Genomic DNA, 27,728 nt, shown 5'->3' on the forward strand with positions numbered 1-27,728 from the left:
TAAGCTGGTGGCTCCTGCGTCCTCTGATATGTCTGCAGTCTCCTTGCAGCTGAACTGTACTGGACCACTGCAAGGGCATGTGCTAAAGAGCAGCATGTGATGCTGCCCTGTTGGCAAGCTATTGTTCCTCCCAAGTGGACCAGTGCCAGATGAAGCATGTGGTTGTCTGTGGGTCTGAATATTTAATAGACCCTAACAAGACAGCATGTGTGTTACAAGTATAATCCCAAATTTATAATTACACATAAAAGACTAGTAAGAAATAAACTAAAAATGTATAGCTGTCATCTCTGAGTGCTAATGGTACAGTCTTTTTTCTTCTGTGTTATATATACGTATGTTTAAATTCTACATCCATGCAGTATTTTCAAATTGAAAGATATATTTTTAAAACATTCCAGTGCTTCTGACATAATTATGAAATAACCAATCTTTAATAAGACTTGAAACTAGCAATTCTAATAAACAAAAACACACATGGCCAAAAAACAAAACAGAACTTTATGATGAATTTTCTTTTCTCTTTGGGTAAAAATGATAGATCTTTCATTCTAAGAGTTTCAGCAAAAACTCTTCTTCTGCCTACAAATTTTGATCACATATCTTCCACCAGTTCCTTTTCCCCAAAGGACACAAACTGACATGGGGTCAAATGCTCTGATGGGAAGCCATGGGGATATGGCCGATGGATAGTGAACTGAGTATTAAGGACCTACAGTTCTACTCTAGTTTTCAAGTATGGAACCCTGAGTCAGCCGTTCCATTCCTTTGCTTCTCTGGGTGAAAAATGTGACCAATAATGATGGCAGCCCTCCAAGATATGTGCTGAGGAATATTCCATAAATGATGATGGCAAGAATAACATCTTTTAATTTACTTGTATTCTGCAGTCCTTGCCTACTTTATCCTCACAGCATCCCAGTGAAATAGAAAAGAGACATCCCAAAGAACATAGAGAAAGTTTGTGGACCAATTCCCTTTTTTTTTTTGAGGTACGTGGGCCTCTCACTGTTGTGACTTCTCCCGTTGCGGAGCACAGGTTCTGGACGCGCAGGCCCAGCGGCCATGGCTTACGGGCCCAGCCCCTCTGCAGCACGCGGAATCCTCCCGGACCGGGGCACAAACCTATGTCCCCTGCATCGGCAGGCGGACTCCCAACCACTGTGCCACCAGGGAAGCCCCCAATTCCCTTCATTTTTGACTCTGAGTTCGTTCAGGGGGCCAGCTGTTAGCTACGTTACTTGTAACTTGAGACTTAGCTACACTAAATGATTTGCTGAAGGTCGCAGTTAGTTCTGTATGTAATCAGACAGGTACCCACCCATTTGGTTCTACTTTTATGTTCCTCCCGAATGAGGGGCATTGCTAGGAACCAGCGCTGATTACAGCTGATGGGTTAATGGCAGAGAGCTGAGTGACCTTGAAACCCTGCTGTGGCGCTTGATCTTCCCCCCAAGACCTGAAAATAAGTGAGCAACAGCGGGACAGAGAGCAGAACTCCCCAGATGCTCAGGGACGTCTCCTGGGAGCAAGGAGCCGTGTTTACTTCTGCCCCTTCCTGGAGAGACATGGTGTATCCTAAGCAGTCTTTCTTGGGCCACTTGAACACGGATCCCAAGTGCCGAGCTCAGCACACCCCCTGCCCCTGAGTGTGCATCCTTCATTATCCTCACACTGCAGTCATCCTGTCTCAGGCCTGATCTGTCAGGAAAGGGAGGAGTCCCAGTTGTGGCTTTGCCCCCAGTAATTGTGTGACCTCTGCTAAGGCATGTTCCCTCTTTGGGTTCGATTTCTCATCCGCAAAAGGTGGGGTTGGGCTAAATGATCTCCAAGATCTTTTTGGTTCTAATATTCCTTGAGAGATGAAAAAAGAACCTTCTAATTGGAAGACTCCAAATGTCAGATTCCCAACTCCCTAGGCTCTCTTGACTTTCTTTCGGGAGTTCAATCTGTGCCTGGCCAGGCGTTTCACAGAATGGCAGTGTGTGTGTGTGTGTGTGTGTGTGTGTGTGTGTGTGCGCGCGCGAACCTTCCTCTGCCGCTCCCCATTGCTCACATTACCGCCTGAACTTCCCCCCCTCATCCGTGGAAAAACTGGCTTCCACAAAACTGGTCCCTGGTGCCAGAAATGTTGGGGACCACTGCTCTAGCACATTAACCACAGAAAAACCTACCACCCTAAACTGCCGTGTGTCTCCAAGAATGGGTGGTGCTTGCAGGGACACACAAGAGAGACATGAGGGAAGAGACTGCCGTGGGTTTGACCTGTCATTTCCTATTTCTCCTTTTGTGCTTCGCTGTCAGAAAGGATCAGCATCATGTTGAGGCAAGGCCACACAGGGGAAAGCTGTACAGGGACTTAGGAAAGATTAGAGCTTGGGGGATTTATTGTGTCCGGAACGATTTAGCCAAAAGTGTTGGCCACACGTCCAAGAAACCGCAGGGTGCATTCTGACCAATGTGGAAACCCTGGCTAACAACTGCCTCCGGCCCCCTGAATAAACTCTCAGACTCAGAGTCAAAGGCAGAGAGCCTGTTTGGAGAAGAGGATTTAACCCGGTGGAGAATCTGATTGACCCTTATTTTATCTCAGCCCCAGCACCCCAGGCATGAGAAAATAGCTAGTAAACCTTTTTTGGCCTCACAACAAAGTGATGGGAGTATTTAGAACTGAAGCAGCAGAACGTTTGACACCCAGCCTGAGAGAATTGACACAGCTCACAGTTTGTGTGCAAGTGTGCACGCGCACACACACAAGACTCATCTAGAATTTGCTGGGAAAGGAAGAGACAAGCGTAATTTGATAGAAAGGCACAATCTGGAGGAAACTGCGACTCTTCACCTGGGGGTTTCTGGGCCATAAGCTCTGCAGTGAATACAGAAGCTCAGTGCACAGCGTGGATCAGAGAGTGGGCCCCGGGTAAATGCACATCTGCTGCCTGGCTGGCGAGGGACGCAGCTGCCAGAGCAAAGGAGACAGTGTGGGCGCCTGTACTGAACAGCCTCATCTGTTGAAACCCCTTTTTAACACTTCATCATTCACATCTTTTTCCCTTTTGTACATTATCTCATGACTTTTTTTTTTTTTTTTTACCGTGAACACATTTTCTTCGTTGCAAATGTACTTAGTCATTACAATTGACATTTTTTTCTGGGAAAGGGTTATAGATAGCCTCATTAATTGTTGTGGATTTCCTATTTACTATCCATGCGGCAGATGAGTGCTCCAAATTCCCTTACAGATTATTTTTTCCCTTAACATCGTCCCACGGAGAGACTTGCTTACCACCTTTGAGATGCCCCTTTTAAGGATTGGTGAATAGATGATAGTGTTAGGAGCTTTGAGAATTTGTTTCTTGAAAAGACTACTGTTTGCCTAAAATTGTGTGATGGTCAGTTTACTTGGTGATCACAATGCATTTTAGTTTTTACTAAGAGCAGTATTTTAGCTAACTCATTTTAAATTCCCATTTCTCTTGCATCCACCGTCCAGAAAGGAAAAAAAAAAAAAAAGGGCTCAAGAGAATACCCTGCTTTGGAAATGTAGCATCCCACCTTGGTGTTGCATTATATAGCAAGTGTCAACTTAAGAGCGTTTTGAATAGGTAGATGCCACCCCTGGATTAAGACCAGTAATGATGCTGCAATCCACAAAACATTTATTATGTGAGTTGCTGAATGATTTCCAAAATGCCATCATCCACATGCTTGATTCTATTGAAGCGTTCAGCTTTGAAAGGCACAGAAGTGTCTAGAGCTGAATTCCTTTATTTACACTTAGCTGTGATAAAGCAGAAGTCAAGAGTTCTTGAACCAAGCACAGCTCAGCAGGTCAGAGGACCAGAACCTCTCTGCACATCTGGGTTGTCACCGGCACTCATCAGGAAAGATGAAAGCAGAGCATTTAGACGTCAGCAGCCAGGACTGGCAGCATAGTCTGGACATTTAAAATCCCCTGGGTCACTTTTAAACAAAATCTACGGCAAAAACCATGCCTGCCTTTCTTGGAAACGCTCACAAGTAAAGAATCTTCCCAAGGAGGATATTGGAAGCATCTAAAAATCCCTGGGACTGAAATCTCTGAAGCTACTTAGACATTAATATTGAGAAGTATGCAAAGAACCCTCTCCTCTTCCTCAGAGCATGACACACAGAAATCCAGGGAGGAGCTACTAGCCTCTGCTGTCCTTAGGCACACAGGTAACAGAGGTATCAGGCAATGTGACGACTCTGGAGCAGGCTGCGTCCACTTTGCTTTTAGGGAAGATTACTTGGTGAGGGCAAAGCCCCCTGGGATTTTAAAAGTGAATGAAGGCTGAAGGAAGAAGCATTGCAAGAAACTACACTGACCCTGGAGAGCTTAACCAACAGGAGAGAAATTAAAGCCCAATTACATGATTTCAGTTCCCTTAATCAGCCCTCTCTTGTCAGTTCCTATCATAAAGGCAAAGATGTTGGAGCTGGAAAAGCAACTTAAAGTTCTCCTAGTCCAACAGATAAGAAACCGACAGATGAGAAACTAGGCCCAGAGAGGTCAAGCAAGTGGTCCAAGATCGAACATCTGGTTAGGGGCAGAGCAGAGCTATGTTTTCTTAATCCAGGACAATTTTTCAAGCAATTTCAATACACATTCTTGCCTAGACCGACCAGTAAGTGACAGCAACAAACATTCTTTGAGCACCTATAGATGTTTTGACATACATTTCCTAATACTCTCAATAATTTTCTGATATAGTTACTACCCTCATGTTCAAAGTCATGAACAAAAGAAAAGCAGAAGCTCAGAAAGGTTCAGTTACCTGCCCAAAGTCACATCAAGAAGGGAGGGAGCTGAGATTTCAACTCAACAGCCCACATTCAAGAAGCAGCAATGACTCTGATATTGCCAAGTACCAGCGCTACAACTAGCATATGTGTGAAGCCAAAACATATATTCCAGGAATTCTAGACACCTTTATGATGACAGCCACATGATAGAACATGCAGTGAGTCCCCCTTACAATATGAAATTATAATACATCTTCCAGTGACTTTTTCTGCAGATTTTATATTTTGAAATCTGAACACTATCCCCTAAATATTTTACATTTATATCACTTATTTATGACTTATCAGATCTCCTTTAAAGATTGTAAAGAAGTGAAGTCTGCAAGATAACACACCAAACTGATGTATTATATTCCAGGGTTATTTGCTTATCTGCCATTTGGGTTTCCATATTTGAAAGACAGATTTATCAAGTTATCCTCACTAAAAGTATATTTACTGTTATCTAAGTGTCTTAGGTCATGTCACTTGTGATTATAGCCAGCATAGCTGGGGGATGAGAGATGCACCAATGGAATTCACTTGCTGTTTGTTCATGGCCAGGTCTAGAGTTTGGCCTTGATCATTTCTCACCAGAGGGTATGCTCATTTGCTATGAGTGATAGGATGCTTGTTAGCCAACAATTTGAAAGGCCATAATAGGCAGGACAGCCAGGGCCAAACACATGGAGAGTCCCACATGTCCCAGCTGCTCTCTGAAAAGAGTGGTAGATAAAGGCAGAGTGTGTGTGGCAAAGATACAGATGGAGGAACCCAACCATTGCCAGAACCAGAGTCATAAATCTGCCAGTGGGTAGACGGCTTCCAACATCGGCTGGGGCCAGGCAGGAAAGAAAAGAGACCCCTACCTTTATCAAGCAGAATCTTCCCTCTCTCTCTCCCTCTCTCTCCAAGCAGAATCAGGCCCTGTATGAGACTGTGGAACCCAGTGGATGGAGAAATAGCACCCTGAGTGTGATCAGAGAAACACAGTGAAATGAACATCCATGAAGCCCATTCACTGAGATCTAAGAGCTGGATTATTTTATCAGCAACTTTTATGTCCATCACAGTCTGAACTGGATGGACCAGGAATACTGTCCTACCTTGAAGTTATAAAATGACCCCCTTCCTTTCTTCCTTCCTTCCTTATGTAAACATTATTACTTAATATACTCAAAGTATTATGTCGGTAATTAGATATATAGGTTAGCATATATCCTTGCTCTGATTTTTTTCTTTTGTATTTCATACCTCAATTGTGACTTGAATATTGTTGACCAATAGTATCAATTCTTGTTTTTGGTTTGTTTGTTGATTTTTGGTTTTTTTTTATTTGGCTGCGGGGATCTTTTAGTTACGGCGTGTGGGATCTAGCTCCCTGACCAGGGATCAAACCCGGGCCCCCTGCATTGGGAGCATGGAGTCTTAACCACTGGACCACCAGGGAAGTCCCAATAGTATCAATTCTTATACTGCTTATCACCTTTGACATGAGAGTCTTAGGACATTTTACCTACGGATTTATTTGAGCCCCTTACCCTTTTCACATGACACGTTTTGTTTGGTATGCCTTGGAGTGATTTTGTTTAGATCTGTGTGTATGTGTGCACATGTGTATTTTCTTTTTTTACATCTTTATTGGAGTATAATTGCTTTACAATGGTGTTAGTTTCTGCTTTATAACAAAGTGAATCAGCTATACATATACATATGTTCCCATATCTCTTCCCTCTTGCGTCTCCCTCCCCCCTACCCTCCCTATTCCACCCCTCCAGGCGGTCACAAAGCACCGAGCTGATCTCCCTGTGCTACATGGCTGCTTCCCACTAGCTATCTACCTTACGTTTGGTAGTGTGTATATGTCCATGCCACTCTCTCACTCTTTCCCAGCTTACCCTTCCCGCCCCCCATATCCTCAAGTCCATTCTCTAGTAGGTCTGTGTCTTTATTCCTGTCTTACCCCTAGGTTCTAACAAGAACATGTTTTGTGTAGATTTTCTCTCACATTTTCTTGCTTTTTTGCCTCTTGTGTGAGTAGTGACAACCTTCACTAAATGGAGAACTTCTAGAATTTTCTTCTCTCTTTCTTATAGAGTAAGGGTGTTTTGGGCTTCTGAAATGGCTGAGGCAAGAATTGCTCATTTCTTTTCTTATCCCTACGTGTTTACCACTCTCCATCCCAGTTCCCTGCTTTACTTTTTAATCATGTCATTTCACAACATTACACGATATACTTACTGGTTTCTTTGTGCTCTCCCCCACTATTCTCTGTTCACAGCTACGTCTCCCATGCTAGAACAATTCCTGGCAGAATGGGTGCTGCCTCTCCAAAATTGTTGAATGCAAAATGAGTATATGAGTAAATTTAGTTTAAAAGAGATACTTTACTTTGTATTCGTTAATCCTTAATTTTTTACTATATTCCTAAGCAATACAGCAAAAATTGCATGCTTTCTGGTCCATATTGGGAATTTCCTGCAGAGAAATCTTCAGAGAAGTTAAGATCAGAGGGTTCTACCCATACATAGGTACTCTAAAGATTCAGTCTTTTATTCATTCAACAAATATTGATTGAATCTACTATATACCAGTCCCTGTTCTAGTTACCATGCAAGGAAGGGCAAAAGTCTTTCCCATAAGGACATCATAGTCAAATGAAAAGGGACATACAGACAATAATTGCAATTAATTGGGTAGATGTCAGGAGAGAGATCTGTGTAATATGTTGTGGGAACAATGACAAGGCAGGATCTCCCTTTTCCCGAGGGGACCTGGCAAAGTTTCTTTACAGTCTACCTCGTTAAACCTGTATTCCAAAACACCTGCATTAATCTGATACGCTTAATTCATTCAACATTGAATAACTACTATGTACCTTACACTGGGCTATGCCCTGGGGACATAACCGGAATAAGACATGTGGGATATCCCATAACAAGGAATGAACATGATAGCATGTAATCGTACTATCATTGTAATTTGTGATAGAAATGGAAAGGAGAAACACAAGGTAAGAGACTCACGTACAACATGAATGCCTAAGCTAGTCTGTGGGAGCAGAGAAAGCTCCCTCAGGGAAATACTATTTCCTGTACCCGACTATGCATGAATTTATCCCCATCTGTTCACTGAGATAAAGAACAGTAATGCAGTGCCGTCATTGCAGTGGGGACAAACAAAGCCCCTTGGCACCTTGCTTTGGCAGAGATAGGTCTAACGAGAAGAGAGGGAGGGCTGAGTTCTTGAAACTATTCAAATATTTTCACCTGACAGAGCATCAACTCATTGTTAATTCCAAGGGATGTCAGGCACAAAATATTCTTAGACATACATAGACAGCACCTGCCAAGGTGATCCATGCTGGCCCATCATTTGTCTGTCCGACCCTGAACTCAGTCATTTCCTGCCAACTTCCATCCCATTCTGGATTGCCCATAGTTCTATTTCCATTACACCATTCTATCTTGTACTTTAATATCATCTACATTTTTTAGTGTTTAAAGCATATTGCATTTGTTTTGTTTTCTATGTTGTCAATGTTAAACACAAATTCAACAAATATTTTACTGCATCACTGCTGAGTAAAAGTGTAGCAGTTAAGAGAAAGGACTCTGGAGCCAGGTTTTCCTGGCTTCAGAGCTAGGATTCGTGACGACCTTGTACAAATTATTTAACCCCTCTACGCCTCAGGTGTCTTATCTGTACAATGGGATAACAGTATTTATTTATAGACCACCTGCTAGAGCTGCTTCAGACACTGTCTGGCTGTGTGTGGCCAAGTCCCTGAGACTTTTGGGTTCCTCCCTCATAAAAGGAAGGGGAAAACATCTGTAGACGATTCCAGTTTTACTATTCTATAGCTTAACTTCCATCTCTCATGTGCCATTCATGACGGCATCTTGATCCATCTAAACAGATATTCTATAATGATAGGAAGAGTATAAGGCATAGGAATTCTTAAAACATTGATGAAGTTTATCTAAAACCACAAGCACACACATAGCAAAGAAGAACAATTATAAGATCACATTCTTCTGGGGAAATATTGAAATGAGGGTTCAGAAAATAAAAGTGGCATATGATGTGGTGGGAACTGTGGACTTTGGAACCCAGTTGTACTGAATACCAATCCCAGTGCCTCCACATGCCAGTTGTATGCTCTGGAGGGTAAGTTACTTAACTACACTGAACTTTCATTCTTCACCAGTAAAGCAAAGGTAATACTACCAACACTAGGGATTTTGTGACCATGAAAACTATTATGATAAAGTGCTTGACATCCAGTTTGCGATAGATGATGGTAATTATTAACTTTTTATTCACTGAAGGTTCTCAGTCTTCAGCCGCGGCAGTGTCAAAGTTGGTGACAACTTCCCTCATGCCAGATCCTTATTTTAAATGGGAATACAGTGCACGGGGTGCTATAAGCATAATGAAGAAATATAAGATATGGTCCCTGTCATCAGGAAGCTTACAATGTACACAAAGGCATTATGATTTAAATGGTAATATACACGTATTAGTTCAAGATAACAAGAGGTGCCAATCATAAAGGTGTGACAGTCAACCAGTTCAGAGTAGGAGAATATTGATCAGGCAAATGTGTTCAAATAAAGATGGTAGTATTGCCACGTAATGAAGTAATATCGCGATGGGTGCGTATAATGCCCTACTGGGCTGTCCCAGTCATTCCGCATCATTGCAATGCACACATTCAGTTAAAAATATTCAAGGGCTTCCCTGGTGGCGCAGTGGTTGAGAGTCCGCCTGCCGATGCAGGGGACACGGGTTCGTGCCCCGGTCCGGGAGGAGCCCACATGCCGCGGAGCGGCTGGGCCCGTGAGCCATGGCCGCTGAGCTTGCGCGTCTGGAGCCTGTGCTCCTCAAAGAGAGAGGCCACAACAGTGAGAGGCCCACGTACCGCAAAAAAAAAAAAAAAAAAAAAAAAAAAATCAAATCCAGCCTGAGTGAGCCCTATCATAGATTCTATTATTCAATTTATTATTTCAACTTAGGTTTCATATGACTTTAGAATTTAATATTATAGCCTGAAATCTATCTGAAATTATCAATTATTGCTTTCTCTAATTCTTTTGAAGAGTTAACTGCAAATTACTATTTAACTCTCCATCCCTCCAACATGATATCTTCTAATATAATTGTGAAGCCTCAGAAGTTTTGAGTTTTTTCTTAAGCTAGTGGGTCTCTTTTATCAGACAGCTATCCAACTTGACAATTCTTCAACATTCCTTTTCCAGATTTTTATTGGTGAGCTATCCATGTATTTCATAAAGTCAACCAGAGAATCTCTGATTGCCCAGGAGAAAACAATTCTGACCGGAGAATGCTGTTACCTGAATCCCTTACTCCGAAGGATCGTAAGATTCATAGGTGAGTACAAGGGCATGTTGGACTAAGCCCTCGCTTATAGGTAAAACTTACTAAACTTACTGAAGATGAACACACTTGATAAAATAACCTAAGCTATGGAAGCATCAACTTTAAAAGCAAGAGTTGTTTTGGGGATTTTCCAGGAAGTACAGAAATTGAGCCTGATCCTGGTGCCAAGCCAAATTTTTGATCCTTAAAGTGAAGCAATACTTATTAAATTGTTTTACAAATGATTTCAACTTTGATTTTTTCTTCCTACACAATACTTACCTGAGATTCCCTTGGGACATATATTTTAATATTGCCATATACCCTTAAGCTGAGTCAGGCAAGGGGGTACAGCAGCAGGGGGCACCAGTAAAATGGACTAGAAATAATCAACTTTCCTGACAAAACTTTCCTACCCAGTAACTTTGTTATGCAGGGAACTTTAAATAAAGTATGGAAAATCTAATCCATCAGGTCTTAAAAAGAATGCCTTTCCAAAGTTGGAAAACAAATAGTTTTATTAGTGTTCACGATGAGGAATAATTAAGACGTTTTCTATAACCCTCCTTCTAGGACTTTTATAAAAATCCTGAGGGTATATGGATAATGATTATAAATATGGGAATGAATGTGTATGTGAGTAAAGGTAGGAATATAGATCTCTCAGAGTTCCTGCATGGTGAGTACTCAGTAACTATTAGTGTTCTAATGAGATCCTGCAAATACCTACTGGTCAGGTGTTCATGGGAGCCAGGATAAAACTCTGAAAGTATCAACATGGTGCTAAAACAAGCCATGATACCATTTAGAACATATGGAACTGACAACTGAGAAAGCGAGGGCCAGAACACAGCTCCTTTGCTTATCCTTAATCCTTTACTTCCTGTTATAGAAAAGGGTCGAATTTCCTCAAGTCATGAGCAAATGATCATATCAAAATCAAATATGCAGTAACTTCACACACCCCTATGTTCACAGCAGCACTATTTACAATAGCCAAGACATGAAAACAACCTATATGTTCATTAACAGATGAACGGATAAAGATGTGGTACATATACACAATGGAATATTACTCAGCCATTAAAAAGAATGAAATAATGCCATTTGCAGCAACATGGATGGACCTAGAGATTATCCTACTAAGCCAGAAAGAGAAAGACAAATACCATATGATATCACATATAAATGAAATCTAAAATATGACACAAATGAACATATCTATGAAACAAAAACAGACTTACAGACATAGAGAACAGACTCATGGTTGTGGGGTGGGGGGCGGAGGGAAGGACTGGGAGTTTGGGGTTAGCAGATGCAAACTAGTATATATAGGATGGATAAACAACAAGGTCCTACTGTGTAGCGCAAGGAACTGTATTCAATATCCTGTGATAAACCATAATGGAAAAGAATATGAAAAGAATATATATGTATAACTGGATCACTTTGCTGTACAGCAGAAATTAAACACAACATTGTAAATCAACTATACTTCAATAAAAATTTTAAAAAATATGCAGTAACTTCTAACATTGGCATGGGAGTTAGGGAAGTAGTAGAGTGGGAAGGCTAGGAAAACCTAAGTTAAAAGAAGTAACCCTTAACATTAAAATAGTCTTCGGCATTTACTGATGGTATTTGCAGAATGACCTGAGGGCGTCTGCAGTCGGCTCATTGGGTATACCCTCATCCATATGATGTCACGTCTATCTAGTCTACTCATTCCAAACGATGGTGCCTTTCAAAGACATCCAGAGTTTGGTCACCTGCTACCAGAGTGGCTTCAAGGAAGACAAGAGGAGAGGCGAGAATATTTATTATACAGAACACTGGACTAGACACTTTATAATTTCGTTTGATCCACCCAACACCCTATAAGGTAGGTTATAGTTCTAACTGTGCAGATGAAGAATATGATATAAAATGGGATAAAGTAACTGTTCCCAAGGACTGTGAGTGTGTGGGTAAGGCTAATAATGCCTGTATTAGGGATCTTCTAAGCATGAAAAATACTATGATAAAGTGCCTGACACCCAGTTTTCAATAGATGATGGTAATTATTAACTTTTAAGTTTTCATTCCATGATTTTGCTTTCCGTGGTTTCAGTTACTCACAGTCAGCCAAAAATATTAAATGAAAAATTACAGAAATAAACAATTCATAAGTTTTAAATCGTGCTCCATTCTGAGTATGATGAAATCTTGTGCCATCCTGCTCTGTCGTGAATTATCCCTTTGTCCACATTATCCCACCCATCGGTCACTTAGAGGCCGTCTGGTTATCAAATCAACTGTCATGATATGGCAGAGCTTATGCCCAAGTAATCCTTAGTTTACATAATAATGGCCCCAAAGCACAAGAGTAGTGATGCTGGCAATTTGGATATGCCAGAGAGAAGCCGTAAAGCACTTTCTTTAAGTGAAAAGGTAAAAGTTCTCAGTAAGGAAAGAAAAAAATCACATGCTGAGGTTGAACAGTAAGAACAAATCTTCTGTTTGTGAAACTGTAAAGAAGAAAAAAGTAATACATACTAGTTCTGCTGTCACACCTCAAACTGCAAAAATTACAGCCACAGCCATGGTAAGTGCTTAGTTAAGATAGAAAAGGCATTAAATTTGTGCAATAAGATATTTCGAGAGAGAGAGATTACATTCACCTTTAATTACAGTACATTGTTATAATTGTTCTATTTTGTTATTAGTTATTGTTGTTAATATCTTACTGTACTTAATTTCTAAATTAAACCTTATTATAGGTATATATGTATTAGAAAAACATAGTATATGTAGGATTTAGTATGATCCACCGTTTCAGGCATCTACTGGGGGCGGGTCTTGGACCATACCCCCGTGGATAAGGGGGGACTACTGTAATTTATGATCCCTTGGAGAGCAGGGACTATATCTTTTTCACTTTGTATCAACAGCATATTGCAAAATGCCTGGCACATAGTAGGTTTTCCATAATTTTTTTGGAGGAGTAAAGAGCAAAAACTAAACTCTGTTAAATCATAGATTTGCCTAAAATTGCTTCCAGAAATGCTGATTCTTAAATATTCATTTGCCTCCTGTTTAATTAACTTTATTACCTCTCTTCAGCTTAGTTCTAAAAGATTAGGGTACATAAATAAGGCAATTTCTAAGAGAAAGTCAAAAGTCTATTCTGACTTTTCATATAGGAGCGTTGAAGTTGGGGGGAGGGGTCTATCTTGAGATGGGTAACTTAGTATGTGTGGATTAAATTTTTCCATAAGAGAAAAAACATACTACTTGAAGTAAAGATCCTTTATATGGAGATGTTTCCTTTGAAAAAATTAAAGTAAAATAAGGTAATAAAATGCATTAGAAACGTTATTGTAAAGGTCTTAACAGTCTTTTTATTCTAGCCCAGTAGCCACCAAAATACACACCATGCAGTTGGCATTAGAAAATAACAACTGTTTCAGCTTACTATTCTAATGAAGCTGAAATGGCATGACTTTGCTCTTGCAGTTTATGTAATTATTCTAGAACCCATTATCAACAGTGTTACTCAACAAATACAATCAGCTTCGCATTGCAAAAATAGTGGACTAGCAAAATATTTTTTAAAAAAATAATGCTTTATGCTGTCAAGGATGAGAAAAAACTTGGGATTCTAGTACAATTCTAGTGAGACTAAGTTGATATACCCTTTCTGCACAGCAATTTGACAATATATTTCAGTAGCCTTAAAATAAGCCTCCTTTTTAACCCAAAATCCTACTTCAAATAATCTTTCCTAAGGAAATGATCAGAAATGTAAATTAATTTTTATGGACTAAAATTATTTTGTCATAACATAAATTAGAAATATCAATAATATAATTTTTACAAATAATGCTAACCATCATAAGGTACAATCTCAGAAAATGGTATTCTTTAAGAATTTTTAATGAAAGGGGAACTATTCATGATATAACACTATGTGGAAAAAGTCAAGACACTAGGAACCTATGATTATTTCTAAATAAAAAGAATGCAACATGATACATATGTGTGTATATGTATCTGAACATGTATTTGTGTGTGTAAGTATTTGTGTGTGTGTACATGTATCCCATAGAAAAGAGATTGAAGAAATGTAGAAGTTAACTGTTGTTATTCCTGAGTTGTAGGTTAATAATTTTATTTTTTGCTTTTTATTCTGTAATTTCCAATTTTTTAATCATAAATATGTGTAATTTTAAAATCAGTAAAAGAGCTAGACATTTTGGGAGGAGTGGCAAAAATAGAGGCTATCCCAAAGGATGGCCAAGTCCTTTAACACAGTGTTTGGCGTCGAAAGCAGAGCTGAAAGTGGCACCTTGGCTCTCGAATTCCCTGTCTTCTCTAGGCTGTGTGGCAGGGACTTGAACAGATAGCCCCTCACCCCACCCCACAGAGTCAAAGTGAATTTTAACTGAGAAAATGGCAATAGCCAAGTCAAAGGGAAAACAAGCAAATTAAACCATCTCTTCCTGTAGACAAATGCTAATTGTGTTGACCTTGACAGAGAGGATTGAATTCCTCTGATTCACAAATCCAACAATAAATTTTTTCCCCAAGGTTCTCATCATTATAAGGAGGATGAAATAGACTCACAGACATAGAAAACAAACTTATGGCTACCAAAGGGGAAAGGGCAAGGGGGATAAATTAGGAGTTTGGGATTAACAGATACACACCACTACATATAAAATAAGCAACAAGGATTTACTGTATAGCACAGGGAACTGTATTCAACAACTTGTTATTACAATAACCTATAATGGAAAAGAATCTGAAAAATATATATATATAAAACTGAATCACTTTGCTGTATACCTGAAACTAACACAATATTATAAATCAACTATACTTCCACAAATAAACAAACAAACAAAAAGAGAATGCCTGGTCTCCCAGGCTTTAGCTATAAACCCTCATAGTTAACTTCTGTAACCATTTCTAAACTGTTGTATAATTTCTCACACTGTGTTACATGATGTGGGAAGGGAGGAAAGAAATTGCCTGAAGTAACAAATTTTACCAACGTTTTATCAAAACAAATGTGGTCAAGTTAGTGACACATATTTAAGGCTTCTCCCTTTCCTCATTTTTCCCTCTCCATTCCTTCCCTTCCTACATCAGTTCCTTTGGTATGCATAAAATTGAACAACAACCATACACAGACTTAAGTTCTCAAAAGAGATAAACCTGTACATTCTCTTTTCAGCAACAAAGACAAAATAAGGAAGTCATATTTAAATTCTTTTCATTCACAAATATACTTGAGTAATCATATTCTTGTAAATATTAACTTTTTAATTTAATACTGAAAGCATGAATAAAAAGCATTAGAATTCCATGAGGGTTTTTGGTTTGTTTGCCGTCTTGAATAACTTTGAGTTAAAGAAAAAACTGATCCAGATATACCAAGATTAGATTGTCTTTTGGCACCTAAAATAGCCTGTCATCCAGAAACTGCTTATTATGGGCTTTTCATTTGGGATCACACAGTTGCTCCATTATTACTTCCAATAAAAATTTAATTAAATACCAAGCAAGTCTTAGGCCATTTAGGTCAGGTCTAAGGATTAGGTAGCACTGGACAGAATAGAAAGTACCATGGTAAACGTTAATTCATGTAACGCTAATTGCCATAAATTGTGATCTAAATGAAGCACGAATATTTTAAACGCAGCCTCAAAGGTCACAGTGTTTTATGGTTGTAAGAATTCATACCCTGAGACAAGCTCAGCCTTTTCAAGAACTAGAAAATCCTTCTCAATTTTGAAAGTCATTTAGATGTACTTTATCTGAAAGGAGACTCCATTTGATTCAGTCAGCCCATTTCTACTTGCATTCAGCATTTATAATTATAAATGGGGGGGACTGATCGTATTTTCAACCTTCAACAAGTAATTTTTTGGGCATGTACCATATGCAAAACACTGATTAAGGTGTTGAGGACATATTATTGAACCAAACAGAGATTTATTTGCTCTTATTGAATTTATATTCTAGTGGGGGAAGCCAGGCATTAAACTAAAAATCATAAATCATATGTAAATCATAGTGTTTGTGAGAAGGTAAGTGTTATGGGGGAAAATAATGTAGAAAAAGGAAATAGGGGGGTTGTGGAGGCAGATATGCAATTTTAAATGGGAAGGGAAAGGCTGCCCTGCAATGAGAATTGTCTAGAGTTGGCAGTGACTTCATAGCAGGACAGTGACCATCCCAGGAAACTGGGCGCCCAGGGAACTAGGCCAGCTCCCTGTGCCGACTGTGGAAGTTGACCTTGGCTGCATAGTCTAAAAATCAGTGGCAGTGCCCAGGCACCCGACTTTAGTTCCGAGTCCAGAGACTGGACATTAAAGGAGAAATGTCAAAAGCAAGGCAGGGCATGGGCCTATAAGTTGATGCAGATATTTCTGGAACTCAGCAACAAGAACCAGATTTGAAGCCTAGGTAAATAGATGAGGAGGAGAAAGCCAGGATGGATCTTAGGGGATAAAGGGAACCTCAGTTTCTGGACCCATGAGCAGCCAAGCCACCAGACTTTGAGACGAAGATGTTTGGTGCTTCCCACTAGGGACCAGGAGTGGCTCTGGATGCAGGGAGGGGAGGCATGCTGAGGCTGGGAGCCTCGGCTGACTTCAAAGGCACAACCAGGGGTCAAGCTCTGCTCAGGTCTCAAGAAGCTGTGATGAGGCTGCTCTTGGTTGCTCTGCTCAGTGCAGAGAACAAGTCTGCTCCTCTTTGAATGTCATCCTCACTGAACCAGAGCATTACAGACCCAAACACGACTCCTGGCCCAGAACTCTGTAAGTGACTCTAATTGTCAAGAGGAAAGTTATTTAGTCATGAAACTCAAGTGACCCTTTTCTGAGAGCCCTTCCCAGCACCAGTGTTTAGAGGCTGGACTCAAATAAAAGGTCTAACTGAGCTGCGTAGGACTAACTATAAGGACAAGTAAAGATTGATGCTTAAGGACTAACTAAAAGGACTAAAGATTGCTGCTTTCTCTAGCACTTTTCACATTAACCAGTGCAAATTCACGGCATTTCAGTGAACTTATTTGCTGTAAAGCAGAGTTTCTCTACCTCAGCACTATTGACATCTTGGGCCAGTTAATTCTTTTCTGTATGGAGGAGGGGACATCCTACATTGTAGGGTGTAGGATGCATAGTAGCATTCCTGGCCTTTACGTACCAGATGCCAGTAACACCCCCTCCTCCATTAGTAGCAACCAAAAATGTCTCCAAACATTGCAAAATGTCCCCTGGGGACAGGATCACCCTCCGTCGAAATCCACTGCTGTGAAGGTTTAAAAAAGTACTTCAGGGCTTCCCTGGTGGCGCAGTGGTTGAGAGTCTGCCTGCCGATGCAGGGGACGCGGGTTCGTGCCCCGGTCCGGGAAGATCCCACATGCCGCGGAGCGGCTGGGCCCGTGAGCCATGGCCGCTGAGCCTGCGCGTCCGGAGCCTGTGCTCCGCAACGGGAGAGGCCACAACAGTGAGAGGCCCGCATAACGCAAAAAAAAAAAACAACTCTTCCTCTTCCCTTACCACGATGCGTAGTTATAGTAATGACACAGTGTTCTTTAAACACCATTGTACTGTAAAAAAGGTGCTTTATTAATACAAAAGATGAATAACACACAGAGTTGAATATATGTTTGAGGTTGTTAGAATTATAGGGTTCTTATCCCTTTCCTGTTTTCAAAATAATTTTATAATCAACTTATTTGAATTACTGAGGATATCCACATCCCTCAGTTATAAAAATGAGTCCCTAATATCTACATAGATCTCACAATTTACAAAATGTTTTTTACAACTATTTTCTACGATTTGCGTTAATAACCCAGTGATTTAGGTCTATTTAAAACCTCTTTTACAGATAAAGTAACTGAGGTTCAGATTGACTTTAATAAAATCTGTTCTTCAGATTAAAACCATGACATCCAGACAATAGACTGCTGTCAGCCTTTGGTGTTTCTGTGACATACACAGGAAAGACAGACCCAAGAATCTTGTTCTGTGAACCCTTGAAATTAACTATCCAAGGAACTGATGTATTTAGTTCTGTCAGAAACTTCCTTTTGAAGCACAATATTTGATGTTTATAGATCAATTTGCACTGATGGTGTTTGTATTATACTAGAAACAAAGTCAGATTCATTGCTAAATTGATGAGAAAAGTGCCTCATTCAATGATGACATATCTTAGGTATTCTATCATCTTCTTGTTGGAAAATTATTGGCTAAAATATTGAGGAATTCTTGTTCTGTTGTGACAAGGCAAACATTTCATCGGGAGCATGTTCTAAATCCTTGCCTCTTCTCAGTGCGTGGGTGAGAACTAAAGTGCTTTTTTTCATGGCTTGACACCTACCCATATATTTTCTTAAGTACATGAAAATACAAGCTTAGAGGGTTGTGAATAAGAGTTTGGATTTAGAGCCATAACTATTTAGTGTCTAATCCCAGCTCTTCTACTTACTAGCTGTGTGAACTAGGTCAAGTTAATTGACCTCTCTGTGCCTCAATTTCCTCATCTGTGAAATGGAGATAACGGTGTCTACCTCAAAGAGTTGTGGTGAGAAGTAAATGAACTAATATTTCAAAGCATTTAGAATAATACCTAATACATACTAAACACAGTGTATTGGCTACATTATTATCATCATTACCTAGTATCCATGGCGATCTTATTTAGACATCTCATCAGCTCAGTACACTTTGCTAGGAAATGGGATGAACATGGTAGCTGCAGATAAAACGTCTTCACTAGGAAACTTCTAGTTTGAATAAAACATGTTATGGAGGAAACATTTCACCATGTCTTCTTTTTCTAAAGAAATGGTTGTTTCCTGAAGGAAGGCTCTTCACAGCTGAATTGAGAGCACATTTGCAACAGCACAATTACTTTCTCCACTGAGATTTCCCACTAGGGAACTTGATGTGGCAAAAAGAAAAGCAAAAAGGAACTGTATTCATTTCTTTGTATCTTCTATTCCATTTGCAATGGTGCTTGGATCAAAGGTGTGATCTAGAATTAAGACCTGGTGATTGAATCAGAATGTATTTTGAGGAAAGTGAACATAAGAATTCCTTAGATGTCTCCCCTTCTGCTGTCAAAATGGTGACCACATGCCACTTGCTTGTACTTGTTTGTGTGGGATAAGATCTTCATCAATTTTCCCACTAAAATAAAGGCCAGGAATCGAGTTGAGAGTGTGTTTCCATGTTTTTTGAACATCGTTGTAGAAGAACTACCACAAAAGATTCACAAAGCTGATTAACTTCTGAAAATGAGAAAACGTTCAACCATACTTAATCTCACACAACACAGTTCTTGAATTCTTTCATTGCACTGTTTTGCTAACATAGACAGGAGAGCAGTCCTTTTTCAGAAATGTTTGATAAGAGGTTGAGAACATATGCTGAGGAAGGAGTAAGATTCCCCTCCCCTTTTCAGAGAGTACTATTACCAACCTAACCCAGATAACTTGTTTTTATGTCTTTTCCACTATCCTTTTTTTTTTTAATTCTATGTGTTTGTTTCTCCACATGAAAAATATGTAGAAGCCATGCTTTCATGTACCCATGTGTTAATATTTAAACTGACAACCATTGCAACTTCTCGGAATCAAAAACGGGGCAATTTGTCCCAAAGATGTGCATGTCTATGTAAAACTGTACCCAGGTGCATCATGATTTCCAGTTTCTTGTCCTTCACAAATGTCTACAGTAAGAAGTCTTTCCTGTGTATATAGCATAGATCTTCAGACTCCAAATTAAGGTTCTTTTCTCATTCTTGCTGCATTGAAAATGAAGAGTGCTTTGATTTCCAAATTATGATTTACAAGTTTTCTGACTCCTGAGACACTTATAAAGCCCCAGTTTTCAATTATCCTCTGTTTGCTAAGGCGCCTAGCACTCTGCAGGATTTTGTGACACTTATTAAAAAGAAAAATGGTCTCTACATCATACATGCCAAGTGGTTTCATGTCAAACCCATGTTCAACAGAATCAGGGATGTGAGACACCAATATGAGTTAGAAAATTTGGACAAGTTCCTATGCTCTTTTACCCTCTTCTCCTGTCAATCTTCTCTGAAGCTTCTTCAGCAATTGATTCATGATTCCACAAATATTTGTTTGCTGTGGACCAGGTTTGATTCTAGGTGCTTGGATACAGTGTTGAACAAAAATAGATGTGTTCCCTGCTCTTTGGAGCTTGCATATTCTACAATCCTAATGGGAGAGATGGACATTACTGAATAATCACACATATAAATTTCCTACTGAGATAAGAGGTACAAAAAAGAAGGATAACAGTACAATACTAGTTTAAAATAGGAGTATTTTTTCCTACGCACCTATGGTCAATTAATCTACAACAAAGGAGGCAAGAATATACAATGGAGAAAAGACAGTCTCTTCAATAAGTGGTGCTGGGAAAACTGGACAGCTACATGTAAAAGAATGAAATTAGAATATTCTCTAACACCATACACAAAAATAAACTCAAAATGGATTAAAGACCTAAGTGTAAGACCAGATACTATAAAACTCCTACAGGAAAACATAGGCAGAACACTCTTTGACATAAATTACAACATTATCTTTTTGGATCTGTGTCCTAGAGTAATGGAAATAAAAACAAAAATAAACAAATGGGACCTAATTAAACTTAAAAGCTTTTGCACAGCAAAGGAAATCATAAACAAAACGAAGACAACCTAGAGAATGGGAGAAAATATTTGCAAATGATATGACCAACAAGAGATTAATCTCCAAAATATACAAAGAGCTCATACAGCTCAATATCAAAACAAACAAACAACCCAGTCAAAAAAATGGGCAGAGGGTTTCCCTTGTGGCACAGTGGTTAAGAATCCACCTGCCAATGCAGGGGACATGGGTTTGAGCCCTGGTCCGGGAAGATCCCACATGCAGCAGAGCAACTAAGCCTGTGTGCCACAACTGCTGAGCCTGCACTCTAGAGCCTGCGAGCCACAACTACTGAGCCCACGTGCCACAACTACTGAAACCCATGCACCTAGAGCCCGTGATCCACAACAAGAGAAGCCACTGTAATGAGAAGCCTGTGCACTGCAACAAAGAGTAGCCCCCGCTCACTGCAACTAGAGAAAGTCCGCACCCAGCAACAAAGACCAAACGTGGCCAAAAATAAATAAATTTTTTAAAAAAATTGGCAGAGTAATACTACACCTAGAGGGGTGGGATAGGGAGGGTGGGAGGGAGATGCAAGAGGAAGGAGATATGGGGATATACGTATATGTATAGCTGATTCACTTTGTTATAAAGCAGAAAGTAACACACCATTGTAAAGCAATTATACTCCAATAAAGATGTTAATAAAATATAAAAAATTTTAAAAATGGGCAGAAGATATGTATAACTGTATCACTTTGCTGTATACCTGAAACTAACACAATATTGTAAATCAACTATACTCCAATATAAAATAAAAATTAAAAAATGGGCAGAAGATCTAAGAAGATATACAGATGGCCAACAGGCACATAAAAAGATGCTCAACTGCTCATTATTAGAGAAATGCAAATCAAAACTACAATGAGGTGTCACCGCACACCGGTCAGAATGGCCATCATCAAAAAATCTACAAACAATAAATGCTGGAGAGGGTGTGGAGAAAAGGGAACCCTTGCACTGTTGGTGGGAATGTAAATTGATACAGCCACTATGGAGAACAGTATGGAGGTTCCTTAAACTAAAAATAGAACTACCACATGACCTAGGAATCCCACTACTGGGCATATACCCTGAGAAAACCATAATCCAAAAAGAGACATGTACCACAATGTTCACTGCAGCTCTATTTACAGTAGCCAGGACATGGAAGCAACCTAAGTGTCCATCGACAGATGAATGGATAAAGAAGATGTGGCACATATATACAATGGGATACTACTCAGCCATAAAAAGAAACAAAATTGATTTATTTGTAGTGAGGTGGATGGACCTAGAGTCTGTCATACAGAGTGAAGTAAGTCAGAAAGAGGAAAACAAATACTGTATGCTAACACATATATATGGAATCTAAGGAAAAAATGGTTCTGGTGAAACTAGAGGCAGGACAGGAATAAAGATGCAGACGTAGAGAATGGACTTGAGAATGGGGACAGGGTGGGGTGTGGAGGAGAAGCTGTGACAAAGTGAGAGAGTGGCATGGACTTAAATACACTACCAAATGTAAAATAGCTAGCTAGTGGGAAGCAGCCACATAGCACAGGGAGATCAGCTCGGTGCTTTGTGACCACCTAGAGGGGTGGGATAGGGAGGGTGGGAAGGAGGGAGACACAAGAGGGAGGGAATATGGGGATATATATATATATATATATATATATATATATATATATATATACATACATACATACATACATAGAGCTGATTCACTTTGTTATACAGCAGGAAGTAACACAACATTGTAAAGCAATCATATGCCAATAAAGATGTTAAAAAAAAAAAACTACAATGAGGTATCACCTCACACTGGTCAGAATGGCCATCATCAAAAAGTCTACACATAATAAATGCTGGAGAGGGTGTGGAGAAAAGGGAACTCTCCTACACTATTTGTGGGAATGTAAATTGGTACAGCCACTACGGAGAACAGTGTGGAGGTTCCTTAAAAAACTAAAAATAGAAATACCATATGACCCAGCAATCCCACTACTGGGCATATACCCTGAGAAAACCGTAATTTGAAAAGATACACGCACCCCAATGTTCATTGCAGCACTATTTACAGTAACAAAGATATGGCAGCAACCTAAATGTCCATCAATAGATGAATGGATAAAGAAGACGTGGTATATTTATACAATGGAATATTACTCAGCTGTAAAAAAGAATGCTATAATGCCATTTGCAGCAACATGGATAGATCTACAGACTATCATACTAAGTAAGCCAGACAGAGAAAGAAAAATATCATATGATATTGCTTATATGTAGAATCTAAAAAAAAAAAATGATGCAATGAACTTATTTACAAAACAGAAATAGACCCACAGACATAGAAAACAAATTTATGGTTACCAAAGGGGAAGTGGCGAGATAAATCAGGAGTCTGGGATTAACATATACATACTACTAATATATAAAATAGATAACCAACAAGGACCTACTATAGAGCACAGGGAACTAGCCTCAATATTTTGTAATAACCTATAAGGGAAAAGAATTTGAAAATGTATATATGTGTAACTGAATCACTCTGCTGTAAACCTAGAACTAACACATTGTAAATCAACTATACTTCAATAAAAAACAAAAACTTTATAAACTCAAAAGTGCTTTATATATATAGCAGTTATGAATTTGAGTCTATATCTCAAATATGCAAACATATCATTTCTTTTATTTTTACTGAGCTGCAATTCACATACCACAAAATTCACCCTTTTAAAGTGGTCAGTTTGGTGGTTTTTAGTACATTCACAAAGTTGAGCAACCATCTTTCTTCTGTTTAAGTCCAGAAAATTTCTTCATCCCCCCAAAAAAATCCGATGCCCATTAGCAGTCACTCACTATTTTCCCTTCTCCCCAGACCCTGATGTCCACTATTCTACTTTCTATCTGTGGATTTGCCTACTTTAGACATTCCATATAAATTGACCATACAATGTAAAAAAATAAAAATAAAACAGGAGTATTTTTTTTCCCCAAGACCCCATGTGATGTGTGATTATTTCTCCCTCTTCAGTCTTAAGTGGGGCAAGATCTATACACACTCAGTTTTCCTCAACAGAAGTTCTTGGCCCACTCTTCAGAGCTTAAGCTTAAGAGCAGGTTGGTGTGCACAGGGCTAAGTCCAGTCCCAAATCAGCAGGCTTCCTACTGGAGTGCCTCAGCTCCAGTGAACTGGCATCTCCTCATACCGCCACTGCCATGACAGTGCGGTGCATGCAAAGCTATGGCGCCCAGCATGCGTGTCTGTTCCTCTCAGGAGCAAGACACCAGCGCCGGTGCCCCTGCCACTTCCTGCATAGTTGTTGTCCCAGTGTGTCTCTAAATACATTTAGAAGAATAAGGGGGGAGAGGAGACAGTCCCAGGCAAATTCAAAGAGCAGAACTCATCCAGTGGAGTGACAGCATCCCTATTTTCTGAGCAGTCTAAATCCTGGATCTCTGATTCAGGGGGCAGACAGGAGAGAAAGGAAATCTCCCTAGGTTTTCTCCCATGATCTTTGTCTTCAGAGGAGAAGCTCAGGTTTTCCATGAGGTAAAACTGTGTGTGTGTGTGTGTGTGTGTGAGGTAGAAATCCCTCACTGATTATCCCTTCAGGTTGGCACTATGAGTTTCCATCTTTTTTCACTGCCATTGTTTGTTTTAGTGGACAGTTGAGAGGTGCTCTATTAGAGGCTGTTAGCTAAGTGCCATTTTAAACTGGAAAATTATACACTTATAATTTAATATGGAATAATTGGCCTTCAGTTCAGAGGCTCCACCTAAAGTCACAGGTTCTTTGTGGCTAAAAGGAATTTATTCCTTTCTTTGCTCACCCCACCAGTCCCTGCTAATTATGACTCTGCAGCCTGGGTCTAGGCTTCCTAATGAAGGCCTCCTGTGTGGACTCAGCAACAAGCAGTCTGGCTTCTGTATTTTGACCAGTTCTCTGTTTGGGAGGCCTAAAGAGATCCCGATAGGAGCCCTATTATCATTTGCCAGTACACCAGTTACCTTTGGCTGAGAAGATCTTTGTCGTACGCATTTCCTGCGTACGTCACTGCTTTCCCCTACTACATTCTTGGTTGAGTAAAAGGATAGAACTCTGCACTGATTCCTTGGCAAGAAGCAGATCACAGAGTTTCACCTACGTGTCCTAATTTACTAGTGATCAAAGATCCTAATTTGTCCAAAGACGTCCTGTCTGAGATCAGAGGGATCCTGGTAAAACCCTCAGAGGGAGGAAAAAGGACTTTTTTTTTTTAAAAAAAAAAAAAACACTTTCATCTTCCTCCTTCTTCATCCTTTGACTTTCCTGGTGGGTGTCAGATCCTTTGAGGCCACAAAGAAGAGGCGTGCTCAGGTTACCTTAGCGATCTGTATCATCAAAACAGGGACCGCAGACAACACCATCAACAGATGCCAGTCTCTGTCCTAATGCCACATTTTTTCTAGCCTCCTGGTCCTCTCAGCATTCCACACCCCTTAGGGATGTGGGAATTCACAGGTGCTTAGCCCATTCCATGCCAGAATGTATGGGTCTTGGGAGGAACCCTAGGGCTCAAACAATTTGATCCTCCCTCCAACATTGCCAGTGCAGGCTCCTGTAGTTCTGATACTGTGCTGGATGTGGAACTTCTCTAAAAGTTGTCCAGGGCTCCTGAGCTACATCCCTGGGAGGCACAGGACATGCTTCAACTTGATTTCCAAAAATCTAATAGGTTTCTATTGCCCTGCCCCTGGGGTTTGACAGCCAGCATGAGGCAAGGAGCATGGGATGCCCCTTCACTCCTTCACAGCCAGACCAGGCAGGGTTCTGTCTCCTTGGGAGCCACCCTCAGCCTCATCTTCCCCATTCTAGGGTTTATTTTAGAAACTCAATGGTCATCCTACAGACCATGGCTCTTGGTTTTCCCGTCCAAGTCTTTTCAGAATTCCGAACAAAAACAGCAGTACGTGTCTCAAGCACATAGCTCTGGCAAGCCAAAGGAGCTTTGCTTTTAGACTTTGTGTCTGCTATACGTCCATTCCGAAATGCGATCAGCTCCCCTGAAACAAGGAACACCGTTGGGAGCAGAGCCATAAGATAAGTAGAACCAGCTAGGGAGGGTTACAGGAATGAAAAATGTATCTGTTAAAATTTCAAAAAGATTATCTCACTTAAAGAATTTTAGACACCAAGGTAGGATATATAGACACTTTAAAAGCATCTCCTTCAAATCATATATTGCAGTACAGGAGACCATAAACAGTGTTCTACCTGACTCTGAGGACAAAAGCAGCTCTGTTTGGCTTCTGAGGCTTGTAACATCCACACAAGGAGCTCAGGATTAACAGAGGAATAGCTGGAATTTCTTACAAAAGCCCCGTAGGATCTGACATTGTCTGTGAATCACCGTTGCAGCTTCCACTACACTTTGTTGGCATGGCCCATGCCAGGCAAGTGGAATCCCCGGGACTGCCCTTCTCAAGGTACATCAAATACACCAGAATGAAATGTTTGGAAAGCAAATGCTTGTTAAGCCATCAGGAGAAGCAGACAAAATCCAGGAGAGGCAAAGAGAAGAGGGGAAAGCAACTTTCAGCAATAATACCACATGGCAGCAAAGTGGAAATCTGCCCGTCACAGATTCACTGTGACCACGGACCTGGTCCTTCAGACACCTATCGAAGGAGCCTAGAAATCCTCTATCTCAGAAAGAATTCACCCTGATTGGAAGCATTCTGACAAATAAAATCCCAGAAGAAGATGCTGTCACTTTTCCCTTTTCAAATCACATATTACCCTAGTTTCCTGGAAAAGTATGTCTAGACAGACTTACTGCCCCTTGAAAAAGCCAGGGACCTGGTCTTTGAGAATCTTGCTTGAAGATGTAAAAAAATTTCTAACCAGGGGCTTCCCTGGTGGCACAGTGTTTGAGAGTCCGCCTGCCGACGCAGGGGACACGGGTCGTGCCCCGGTCCGGGAGGATCCCACATGCTGCAGAGCGGCTGGGCCCATGAGCCATGGCCACTGAGCCTGCGCATCCGGAGCCTGTGCTCCACAATAGGAGAGGCCACAACATTGAGAGGCCCGCGTACAGCCAAAAAAAAAAAAAATTTCTAACCAGACTTCCAGAACCTGTGGGTGAAAATTACCACGAATGATCAGCGAATGCCTACTCTCAGAGGTCAGACGCTATGAGTGTGAGCCGGCTGAAGGTATTAAAAGAGCCAGTTCTCATTCGGATAAAGCACACGCTGGCAAAGCCACAAAAAAGAAAATTATAACAATCAATACAGGTCAAAATGGAAACCGGATGAAGGTTTCAGCCAAACTTGTGTTTGCTTCTGCTCTAATGGATTGACTTTTAGCTGAAGTCAGCACAATTTGCAGATTCAAGACATTGAATATGGAAGTCAAGATTGGATAGAAATTTAATTGAAAAGATAGCAGATCCTTGACATTTACAAGGGTTAACGCTGCCTCTCACACTTGCCAACTTCTCCCATAATTGAGTCGCACTTGAAAAGTCTTCTTTCTCTCTTCAGATGACTTGTATGTACCTTGGCTCTGCACAGCTGCTCTTGATATAGTTAACAGAAAACAGTCCACAGGTAATCTACAGATGTATGTATAGGCTTTGAAAGGTCCACAGTGAAACTTCCTATAGGGAATTCTGCTTATTCATGTTCAAGCTTGTTGGGGGTAATCCTATATTCCTGTGGAATTTACCAGAGAACAGATAAAATCCAGGAAATATAGCCTACCCACGGGGTTCTTGGCCAAGCAGGCCAAGTCAGCATGGTGGGTAAAATAACTCCTTCCTCGCTCCGACATGTCTATGT

The 27,728-nt window shown here is 40.3% G+C and overlaps 1 protein-coding gene across 7 annotated transcripts in view; it reads left to right on the forward strand.

Moving 5' to 3' along the window:
• The window catches only part of PLPPR1 (phospholipid phosphatase related 1), a 616,358-nt gene that overhangs the window by 574,517 nt on the left and 14,113 nt on the right, over nucleotides 1-27,728 (forward strand). For all 7 annotated transcript variants that reach the window (XM_079927527.1, XM_079927525.1, XM_079927524.1 and 4 more), the window contains one exon: nucleotides 10,068-10,200. In XM_079927527.1, the coding sequence (XP_079783653.1) occupies nucleotides 10,068-10,200 (133 nt within the window). The remainder of the gene's footprint in view (nucleotides 1-10,067; nucleotides 10,201-27,728) is intronic.

This window comes from Stenella coeruleoalba (assembly GCF_951394435.1).
Source record: "Stenella coeruleoalba genome assembly, chromosome: 7".
Taxonomy (NCBI): Eukaryota; Metazoa; Chordata; class Mammalia; order Artiodactyla; family Delphinidae; genus Stenella; species Stenella coeruleoalba.